This window comes from Mytilus galloprovincialis, chromosome 1 (assembly GCF_965363235.1).
Source record: "Mytilus galloprovincialis chromosome 1, xbMytGall1.hap1.1, whole genome shotgun sequence".
NCBI classification, from domain to species: domain Eukaryota; kingdom Metazoa; phylum Mollusca; class Bivalvia; order Mytilida; family Mytilidae; genus Mytilus; species Mytilus galloprovincialis.
The window spans coordinates 82,654,701-82,667,360 of NC_134838.1; the positions used below are offsets into that span (position 1 = coordinate 82,654,701).

The window sequence follows — 12,660 nt, forward strand, 5'->3', positions numbered from 1 at the left end:
GCAATCTTTTGTTGACGTCATTGTCATATTTGCTTTCTTCTAAACGTGCATCTAGCGTTCACAATTTTTGTCCTAGTATCTATGAGTAGTTAATGTACACCCTCAATATTAAATTAATTTGTTTATTTGATTGATTCTTTTATGGGGTACTCCTTTTGAATTTGCTCAACACAGTAACGATATTTATGTCGTTTGTTTATAGTAGATCATTTGTTTTTCGTCTGAACTTGCAGTGACGTAGAGTGTTCAAGGCAAGTGCTAGTCAGTATCATCTACAAGTTTGCAAAAATAGTTAATTGAGTTGAGAATTTATTTTAAACAAGACAAAGAACAAAGTCTATTACCAGAAAAGTAGAGTACAGAAAGGGATGATGATGCCAGAAGAATATTTTCTCAATCAAATTTTCAACGTTAATTATGCAACTAGTTTTTTGTTGAATCTATAACAAGGAAAACTTCTGAAATAATTTTAAAAAGACGTTTATCCTACTATCACAAGTGCAGTGAACGCGAACAAGGGTAAAACGGAAGGCTTAACTATATCCTTGGTAAAACAAAGTGTACCTGAATAGGCTGGGTGTTTTTTCTTCCGTTCAGTAAGTGATTTCCGCTTACATCTTAACACTGAAGTTCTTTCTTTCCTGCACATACATTACGAAAGAAATATTAACGTTAACCACTGACAAATAGCCTTGAATATAAGATCGTAAGTCTAGACTGCAAAGAAAGAATTTGTTATTATTAAAAAAAATTAAAATATATAGAAGGAAGGCGAATATTCTGATTTTGTATGTCACTGTTATTTTCTGCATTTGTAACATGGCAGCATGGTAAAATAGTTATTATTATAAAACTTCCATTCTTCCAATAGTTAAAGGTACCAGGATTATAATTTAGTACGCCAGATGCGCGTTTCGTCTACACAAGACTCATCAGTGACGCTCAGATCAAGATAGTAATAAACATAAACAAGTACATAGTTGAAGAGCATTGAGGACCCAAAATTCAAAAAAAGTTGTGCCAAATACGGCTAAGGTGATCAAGTCCTGGGATAAGACAATCCTTAGTCCCAAATAAGGTAGATAGTAACAACGAGAATATTGACCAAGATCCCAAATTAACATTTGTTATCGAATTTTTAGTTTGCAGGACACGTCGTTAAAATTAAAAAAGTCTGCGAAAGAAACCAAGGGTAATTTGTTCGTAATTTTGTCTTGTCTTTCAAAAGTGTAAGAAAATGAAGTATGTGTCATTGACATACAGCACATGTATTGTGTAATATTTATGTTGATAAGAGAACAAGTACAAAAAAAACCAAGACAAATGTAAATGTTTAAAAGTCTTTTTCCTGTTTTCTACTATTGAATTAAACCCCCATGAATAAATTATATCAATGGAAAGTTGCTGTACAACATAACAGATTCAAAATAGTTTAATACATAATGGAGAGAAATAATGCATTCATCAACATATATGATGATGAAGTATTAGAACAATCTAAAGGGTCATGTAAACCCCTTTTAAACAACTACAAAACAGGGGATCAAACCAATAACACTAGTACAATACGTGGAAGTTATTACAGCATTTGTAATGAGGGGGGAAATACTGAAGAAAAACCAAAAGGAAATGAGAATACACATGGATGTATTCAAAATACGAAATTTTCGTGCAATAATCGGAACATGGATGCAACCGAATGTCAGAATATCGGCAGTAAATACAATGTAGATGAAAAACGAGAACTCGTAATTTTAGAAAATAATGATAGAATTCAAAAGACAAGTATATTGGATAAGCAAGATGAGTTCAAGGATGGTGACTTAATGGACACAAAAGATATAAGCCTTATTCATACGGAAAATAACATTTCAATGCAAATACAAGGACAACTGGATAGAACTGTTGGACAACATGAAATGCGGTCTGAAATTTATACATGTGAAACCTTCGCAGTAAAAGACGAGAAAGCCAACACTCAAATCACTGAGGAGAGTGACGATGTAAACAAATTTGGCAATATGAACTTTGTCGAGGGAGAACCGATAAAGAAATCTTTTAATCAAATAACTTACGAGAGTGACAATAGCCAAAGTTAAATCAATGCTGAAAGTAAAACCATCGAAAAGAAAAAGAAGAAAAAAAATGAATACCCTGGAATTTGTATTGGCCGAAAATGTAGAAACCCAATATCGTTCATTGAATACAAATGATATAGCATCAGCAGATCATGAACACATTTATAACACCATTAGAAAAAATTCTACGGACAACGAAGAAGTTGAATATTATTCGTTAGATAAACTTGGAAGAGCATTGGAAGATCGTGAACACATTTCGGTAACACTAAGGATAACTTAAAGCCTGAAACGAAATTCAAACAAGGTTTGGACAGAACAAATTTGGATGAAAATTACGGAATGAGAAACAGTTTCGACGATATCGAAAATGAAAGAAGACAACACGAGCATAATGATGACGCATATCATTTGACCGAATTAAAATCTATTTCAAATCACACGGCGATCGAAAACAATGAAGTTGAATGTGAAATTTGTTAGTATTACAAATAGTTTTGATGAAGGGGGCTAGGATGAAAAATGTTGTCCTGCATTTTTTTTAGCTGTAATCTCTGTCCTGCCTTTTTATTTTTCACTCTGTTCGGTCCTGCCTTTTTTTTTTTTAGTTTATCCTGACTTTTATTTAACCTAAATTGTCGTCCTGGCTTTTTTTTTTTGCAAGTGTCACATCCTGCCTTTTTTTTTAACTCAAAACTCCTGTCCTGCCTATTTTTTTCAAATATCATCCTAGCCCCCCATAAAAATCAAATGGTAGCTCCCTTAAAGAGCATTGACGACCAAAAATTCCAAAAAAATGTCAATTACGGCTAAGGTATTGTCTGCCTGGGATAAGAAAATCCTTAGTATTTTGAGTTACATACTTTTAAAAATATTTATACCACCAAAAAAACGAGGTTAGCCGGCATTTCGTAAAGACGTAAATACAACAAATCAACTGAACTTTATGTATATCTTATATTTTGATATGAGTGTCACTGATGAGTCTTATGTAGACGAAACGCGCGTCTGGCGTACTAAATTATAATCCTGGTACCTTTAACTAATTATATATGACAATTGGTGTTGTTTAAAAATTACACCAGTCCGGGGCCTTTTGTATTCCATATAATTAATATTATCAATAATTAACAAGTTCCGCATCGAATCTAGTACCGATACTAATAGTATATATCACATGTAGTTTCCGGTTACCCTAATACCTTCTGCAATGCCTTCCTCTGTCAGGAGAACCTGGAATTCCCCAAGTAGTTGTTTTATATATAAGTTACAATAATTTAATTTTGGGTATAACGCGTCTTCTGATTGACTGACAGTGTTTTGTCTATCAGCTCATACACATAGTTTTGTCATGTGGCCTTGATATCATCAATGTGTTTACTTTATTTACTCCGGTTTTTTTTTAAAATTTAGAATTAAATTATAAGAAATGACGGTAATATTTTGTCTGTGTATTCGAAATAACATTAAAAAAATGTGGTGCACACTTGAAATTAACCCGTTACGCAGGTTATTTAGTGTTTACCACATTTTTATGTTATTTCTTCATAGACAGACAAATATAGTCATTCCTTAAATAAAGTATACGTTTAAACCAGTGAGAAATCTTGTTAGCCCTTGGTTTTAGTATACTTATTTATAATCAAACAAGTATCAAGCGATTATTTTCAAAATTTTGCCATAAATGCACTTGAAATAATGACTATACTGTTAAAGGAAATGATTTTCATGGGGAATAATCGAATGCTTACAATTGTATATCTATTATCGTTTTGAAGTCGCAGTATTGTTGACATTTTTTTTTATAGCAATGTGTATTGAAACTTCAAACGGTTAAAGATAACAAGATAAAATCATATAATTTTGAGAATTAGCTAGCCTTTCAAGTCTGTTAAGATAATAATCTGATAAAAAATTTATTCGAATATTTACGAAGTAAATTATACAAGTGCGAAATATATATGCGTTGAAAAAATGTTTACCCAAGTATTTTCAAATCGAGATCAAAGAAGTAAGTTCGGTAAGGGCCATATTTCGCCCTGATTATAAAGTTTAGTGTAAGATACAAAAATGTTTTAAGTTGACTTTCAGACATGAGGCAAAGTCAAATAGACTATTTTTTTGGGGCCCTTAATAGCTTGCTGTTCGATGTGACCCAAAGCTACATGTTGAAGACCGTACATTGACCTATAACGGTTTACTTTTATAAATTATTGCTTGGATGGAGAGTAGTCCCATTGGCACTCATACCACATCTTTCTATATCTATATGTATATTGCTGTAATTCTACTTTATCAGAGATTTATTCTAAGCACTTGGTTTTGTTGTATCTTTATATGAATGTTAATTGAATGAAATTTATAAATGAATTTATTGCAGAAAACCAGCAAATCAAAGATTCGAATCAAAAGACACATGAGCTAACTAAACAGAAAGCTGAATATGAACTAACAGGTATAAGTGTATCTGTTAGCATTCCCTTTAAACACATTATATAATAGCATGTGATATAAACTTACTAGGACCTTAACAGACGTGTGGTATAGGACTATGACGCAGACAAATATTAAGATGTGGAAAATTTAACTTCGAGCAAAATTCAAAACGGAAAGTCCCTAATCAAATGGCTTTTAAAAGCTAAAACCCATCAAACGAGTGGACAACAACTGTAGTATACTTGACTTGGTCCCAACATTTTCTTATGTAGAAAGTGGTGAATTAAACCTGGTTTTAAAGCTAGCTAAACCTCTCACAAAAAATTGAATTCATCACCACATTTGTCATATATTAAAGTGCTCTGTTTCAATTTGAAAAAAAAATGATATCGGGATATAAAGCAGACTTTCCTATTATCATGATATCTTTTATCATGTCCACGTTAATCGATACAATACCATTAATACTGCCCGTTTGTTGCAATGTTTACAAACCAGCATTATGGTGATATCTAAACTTATATTAATTTTTGGGTATCAGTGTAGTTATTTTGAAAGTAATGATTTTTCTCATCAATCAGAATTTACAATTTTTATTTTGTAGAAAAAAGCTTTGTTTTTGATTTTTTACCTGAGTAATCGGGAACAATATTGTAAAGCGTAAATATTCTTATGTTTTCATATTACTGCAAAATTGTTAAATAAATGTAATTGAGGCATTTGCAGTAGACCTTTACATTTTTTAGAAAATTAACATCGGATTGAGAGCGCTGGATAAACAAAACCAAAACCCAATATGTAGAGTCCCCCTTACTGTTAAATAATAGAGGTAAAAATTAAGAAAGACAGGAAATCGAACATCTTAACGATCCGACGATATATCGTCCTTTGAAGGAATGTTTGTGAAATCCAGGTGTCCAGTTAAAAGATGGGACATTTTTTTGGTACTTTTTCATGCTAAAACCAGAAAGGAAATTGACAGATTTTTGCATTTCTCAAGTTTTCTCTTTCGTGAATGTAGCACGGTTTTATGTGGGATTTCAACTATTGCTGTAAAGTCCAAGTAATTAAGTTAACTATTCCGAATAATGACTTTTTTGCTGTTAAGTCCAAGTTCTTAATTTATATAAAATTAACTATTCCGAATAATGAAGATTGTACATTCTTTTATCTGCCAGCAGAGGAATTTTTTAAAAGAGAAGTAGCTGATAAAGTTTCAAGTAAAAGCACATAGAAACCAAATATTTTAAGAATCGGTGTATAGGATACCTATTTTCGCATACCTTTAGTATTTACCAATATCATGTGGAAAGACCTTCAACCATTCTATGAAAAACTGGCTTTTATTCTTTTTGGTTTATTTGTATTTTTGAAATAAGGTACCTCAACGCTCTTCAACTTCTTACTTTATTTGGCCATTTGTAAACTTTGTTTATAAGAAAGTCACTAATGAGTCTTTTTTCAGCCGAAATGCACATGTACATACACAAATTATAGCCTGGTATCGAAAATGAGTTTTATTGTCACTAAGCCAAAGAATGTAAGTACTTCCACTTTCACTGCTATGTTGTTTGATATGAATATTTGCTATAAACATAACTTTAGAAATGCTTTATTTCAATTTTCAATTTGATGATACTTGTGGTGTAACATCACTAGTGATTTTCTACTATAAGTCTTTGTTAAATTTGCACTTTCCAAAAAAAATGTGCAGAATTTATCTTTATTTAAAGAAATACTTGGCATGAATTAATTTTTATCCTGTCCAGGAGTATAATAATTCATTGCATGTTAGAAAATAAACATCAATGGAAGTAAACCAATCAAATGTTAAACCTTTTTCTTCCTGAGTACAATCTTTAAATTTCCTACAACTCTCATATTCAAGAGAATATGTTTTCGACCGTTTTTCGTATGCAACCGGATGTGACGTACTATAATTAGATGGTATTAGACCTACAAGGTGTAATACCACCATTGATTTTCCCCTATAAGTCTTTGTTAAATTTGCACTTTTCAAAATAATGTGCAGAATTTATCTTTGTTTCAAATAAAGAAATACTTGGCATGAGTAAAGTTTTATCCTGTCCAGTACTACAGAAAAAATTTCACATAACATTTCATTGCATATAAGAAAATAACCATCATTGGAAGTTAATCAATCAAATTCCTCCCCTTTATTTATCTGTGTACAAGGTTTAGTCACCATGTAACCTCAAGATTACAAAATTTTCTATAGAAATCCCAAATGAAAAATAATGGTGTTTTGAAATACCCAAGACATATATTTATGACACAGAAATGTTTTTACTGCAATAAAATGTAGGATTAATTACCTACAACTGTCAAATTCAAGGGAATATTTTTTTAGACTACTTGTGTATACAACCGGATGTGACGTACCATGATTTGGTGGTATTACACCTACAAGACTAGTATATGTGAACTTTGAGCGTAACATGCAATTAAATTTTATATTTACTGAAAGCTGTCCTCGTGGTTGGAAATTATACAAACGACATTGTTGCTTCTTCAGTTTGCAAAATGCATTAGAATGGGATCAGGCTAAGGTAATGATTATGTCAAATAAGACAATATGTATAAGATATGATCACAATGATGTGTACTGGTCTGCGTCGAGATACATTGGTCCTTTTTCTAAATGGTGTAATCGTTTAACAGGGCGCTTAAATATGCAGGAGCCGGTAACAAGAAGCATTCTTATGTCTTACGAACGTCTAAAGGGCGTCTTAAGATTTAAGAATGTAACAAGACAGAACCTCATACCTAATTAAGAATGATTGACAGCCCTTAATGTTTTGAAAAAGTGCATGATTTAAGAACGATTCTTACGTCTACCTTAAAGCGATCTTACTAATTCCGGTAACACAAAATCATTCTTAAATTTTGGTCAGTTATTAAGTGTTCTTAAAACAAACTTAGCAACTTAGGGGTGTACCAAGAACAATTCGCAATAGCTTCACATGATATTTTTTGTAAGAGTGGTCCCGACTACTCTAAGCTGTGCATTCACTTGTTAATAATCGAACAAAGTGCTTAAAAAAGTTAATACGTGAACCTTAGAACTTTTTTTATTTTACTTATTGTTGAGAGAAGTGAAAAATATAAAGCAAGGAGAAATTTGTGACCTTTTTCAATTTTAAACCAAGAGTTCCAAATGGTGAAGTTTAAATCATCACTTCTTAAATTTTTACGGAAGCCATCATGAGTTGGTTGACCAATATGGAATATCCGTTATACAGATGATATCGGATATGTTCATTATGTCGTAACTACAGTTCCATTCCTTTTTCATGAATGTGCCCTAACGAAATAGCCTATTTACCGGCTACGTAATATAATGAGCAAAACGATGGGCGACACACGTGGAGCAGGATCTGCTTACCCTTCTTATCTGAAATCATCCCCAGTTTTTTGTGGGTTTCGTGTTGCTGTTATATACCTATTTTTGACTTTTTTGCCTATTGTGTCTGTTTTGTTCACACATCGTTAACAATATAATGGAATTTGATAAGAATGTCATACAAGTGAGAGGTTCAGCTCTTTAACCCAGGTTCAATCCATCATATTCTTACACTTTGAAAATGCCTGTAACAAGTCAGGAATATGACAAGTGTCGTCCATTCGTTTGGTGTGTTTTATCATTGATTTTGCCATTTGGTCAGGGAAGTACTTTCCGTTTTGAATTTTCCTCGGAGTTCAGTATTTTTGAGATTTTATTTTTGTAAGAAGGCTTTCAAAATGTGAAACTTGAAAAAATATTGTTTAAAGTGAAAAAATATAGGAAGATGTGGTATGAGTGCCAAAGACACAACTCTCCATCCAAATAACAATTTATAAAAGTAGACCATTCTAGTAGTGATTTGACCGAAATGAAAGTGAGATAGAAAAATAAGCCTAAGTCATTTATACAAGATTCAAATCCTACCATTTGCCTGGTGAATAATAGGGCACTCAAAAATAAAAAAAAAACAGTGATGAATTGCCCTGAGACAAGCATATTTTTATTAAAATAATAATGGTCTATAAGCAGTTAAATTAATTTCATGTTTGAAGCGGTGCAATTTTTTTAATTCAATTTGACTTTTATCATAAAAGGGCCGGAAGAATAATGGTGGTATGAGGCCAGGATTGTTTTCCTTAGGTTAAATGGGTAGTTGATTGTAATGCGCATTTTATCGTTCATTAAAATGTTTTTAAGATTCATTTATGGTAATAATAATTTCTTTGCGAGGAACCAAAAACGGAGACGCCGGAAAATTATTAAGAACTCGTAACTTGAAATTCATTACGATGCAACTTAAGGGGGATATAAGACCGATCTACGAACAACCAGGACGATACAATTTTGTAACTGAAGGGTTAATGTTAACATAGGAAAGGAAAGTAACAAAAGAACGAACCAAGTCACGAACATTTCTTAGTAGTGCATGTAAAGGTTACACAAATATGTAAAACCAAGTCAGACAGCCAATTGTGAGGAACAAATGAGGGGCTCATAGATGAACTTGGTCGCAGATGTGTTAATCGGTGTACGGTATCCTATCAGATTCGAAATAATGTATGCCTGCCATTGATTTATTTTCATTTCCGCGTGACCTGTCCAGTTAATCTTATCTGCTTGTTATATAATTGTCATATAACGGTTAAGGCCATGTGAAAATTTCCAACATTCATTAAAAAACGTTTCCCACTATCATGTTTGCAGTTTTTCTTTTATATGAGTTTTTTCAACAATAAGTTGCATCAATGTTTGTTATTCAGAATGAATGTTCAAGGAAAGGTAGCCATTTAGTTAAGGTTGACAACAGAGCTGAAGATGTATGGTTACAGACTAACATTGAAAACGGTATATAATGCTAAGGATAATCAATGATAGCTTTATGGATCTCAATGACGCGTGAATAATTTTTTTTTCAAGTAAATTTCTGTAATCCTTTCCCCTGACTAACTTAACTTTTAACGAAAAAGATTAGAAATGTGTTCAAACAAAATATTTGTTTAAGTAAAAGATACCTCTATAAATTTATTTGGGAGATATATTCTCTTCATTTTCCTTCTTTTTCAAAAAAAAAAAGAAAGCAATAAAAATACCATGTGATCTAAAATGTGAAACCATTTATTCATCTTGCATCTTTAGTTGTTGTGATAGGGCCTACAGCAGGGTTAAAATATCACCCTATTAATAAAAAATAGCATACGTAGTATTCGTCAAGATGGTTAAAGAGACGAATGTGCATATACAAAAATCAAATTAACAATTTCAATGATTGAAGAAACAATATTTGACATAATACTAAACATTATACAAAGCTACCATCGTTATAAATGACTCTTCCGAATTACTGAATAATTATTAATTTTAATTTCAATTACAATTCCATGAAAGAAGTGAGCAGTAAATGGATTGTACATTATTCTAAAGCAACTGTTCATGATAAACAAATAAGAAGACGTAAAGGGGACAAAGTCGAAAAAAGTGCTGTAGCAAAAACTAAATAAAATCGACGAAAAAAAAAACCACAAAACATAAAACAATAAAGTAACAACTGAGCAGCACAAATCTCACCAAAATCAGGGATTTTCTCTTTTGTTCCTTTGGAGTAAGCTTACCATGCACTGTACCTGACATGCCACTAACGTCAGTACAATTCCGTGGATAAGTGTATGAGCATAACTGTGTGTATCATGATTTTAATTAGTGGTCGCATGCAGAATAATATCTGTATATATCAAGATACACGAATAAAAAAGTAAATCTGTAACTAATAAAGTTGTAATTATATTAACAAGAAATTACACTTGTTTGTAGACTCTGTTAAAACAAAAACGTATGTACTGAAAACAAGAATGTGATCATACTACACGGATGTCTCACTCGTACTTTCAATTTCTTTTTTCAGTGAACACTGAAGATCATTTCATTAGGAAAATGTGTATTAAGTTTCAATTTGAATAAATTTCAACTTCATAAAAAACTACGTTGACCAAAAGTTTTAACCTGAAGCGGGACAGACGGACGAACGAACGGGCGGAAGAATGAACAATCGGACGAACGAACGGACAAACGGACTAATAGACCGGAAAACATATCGCACATTAGCTATCATAGGTGGGGTACAGCAATAAGGAAAAAAAGTAACAAGAACAAAAATAACGTAGAACATGCAGAAAGTGAAAGTATTTAGTCTCTGCCAACCTTCAATCAGTTAAGTTCGATGAAGTTATATTTGAAATACGCGACAGATATAAAATGTTCATGAAAATCCTCCGAATAATTTATAATATGTAGTCTTGCCTCCGATTGTATTAAAAAATTTCTGTTACGATATACCTATAAGCTGTATTGTTTCTGGTCTGAAATAATTTAAACATGAATATTTAGAACTGCTAAAGGACACGTCTAGTGCAAAATCAATTAATGGTTTTTACCAGTTGGATTCAAGTGGGACTGAAACGAAGTAGTGCATTATTTATTAAAAAGGCCTTTTTAGTATATTCCTACATTTTACAGTTACATGACGGTATTAATATTGGAGTGAAAACCCATAATCTCCATCAAATGGAAGATAACACCTACATTCATTTGAGTACGATGCTTTACTAGACGCCGTTCACGGTATATCTGTAAAATAAAGAACAAAAAATTCTTATCATCTGTTCTAACTGTTTTGCAATTTATATTTTTTTACTATTATTGTTTTTTAGATGGCGTTTGGATAGATGCAATTGACAAGTGGCATGAGGGTCATTGGATAAGTTACTCAGATGGTACCAGTTTGCCATACACTGCATGGAAAAAAGGGGAACCAAATGATGAAAACTATAGTGAAAACTGTGCATACATGAGAATTGATGGATGGAACGACTGTCCTTGTAATGAACGAGCACTGTATGTCTGTGAAAAGGAAATGTAACATTAGTCATCAACTTAAAAAAACTTAAATTATTTAAATCAAAATTTAACTACACTATGTGTTTGTATTTAAACTTTTGTAGGAAATAACTAATATAATGTTTAAGGATGTTTGCTTGTCATCACAGGCGCTTGGGTATATGATACAGATATTTTTTTTTTTTTAAATTTTGTTGATTAAAATATTCAATTTTCTTTATTTATAATACATATCTATCACTTCTGTGCATGTCTCACCTAGTTTCGAGTGATTTAAACGACTAAGAGAAAATACCCAATTTTACTATCCATACTAAGAAACAAAAAGGCAACTAACTCGACGCCTTTTTTTCTGCTATCTAAAAATAAATAAATTGACCTACATGGATTCCCCAACGATTTCTCTGGAAAACGTGCCTTCCTTGCTGTTTAATCGCAGACATCGATTTATGTTTATCAAATTTGTATTGTTCGTAACATTTTTAGTACATCTCCAGCATATAACAAAAAGATTTTTACTATTTTGACTAATTTCAAATTTACGTCGTGCCCGGAAGTTGACTGTTTTTCAACACATCGGAGAAATATTTTTATAAGATTGCATAGGAAACATCATTGTTTACGTTTCTTCGTTCCCCGTTTTTAACAGTCTCTTCATACATGTCATAAATATATCTCTGCATTTAATTCATGGAATTTTAATCGTAATTTAGCTTGTTTGCCTTGGATTTACATTCATTTAAGATTCTGTTTTGACAAATGTTCATACGAAAATTGTACAGTGGATGAATTATGGGATATTAATGATAAAACTAAAAAGTGTTGTATTATAACGTAAAAAAACTATATACATTTGCACCATCTCGTCAATTTAGCCAGACTTATCCATAACGATTATAAATGATATCTGGGAGTCTGAAACTCAGAAAAATATACTCATCTGAACATGAACGAAGCATTTGCCACTGGACGTTCGGCTACAAACAAAATCATGCATTTTTCTTTGCCTTCTTCCATTTGTCTTCAAATTATATTAACAGTATACTATTCCAAGAAGAGAACTTCCCATACATGTACTTTTTATTTTAAAATAAAGTATATGAATCAGTCATGTGAGTGTTGGATGATGCCGTAAAATAGTTTTGTTTAAAAAAAAAAACCATCACAAACTATAAACTGACTTAAAAAGTCACTTTAGTGACGGTTCATTATTATGGATACAGAGAGAAA

The 12,660-nt window shown here is 31.9% G+C and overlaps 1 protein-coding gene across 1 annotated transcript; it reads left to right on the top strand.

Moving 5' to 3' along the window:
* The first annotated feature begins 9,262 nt into the window (after positions 1–9,262).
* On the top strand, positions 9,263–11,484 carry LOC143047482 (hepatic lectin-like). Its single transcript, XM_076220570.1, has 2 exons — positions 9,263–9,384; positions 11,244–11,484. The coding sequence occupies exons 1-2, from the start codon at positions 9,285–9,287 to the stop codon at positions 11,450–11,452; spliced, it is 309 nt and encodes a 102-aa protein (XP_076076685.1). The 5' UTR covers positions 9,263–9,284; the 3' UTR covers positions 11,453–11,484.
* Positions 11,485–12,660: the final 1,176 nt, after the last annotated feature.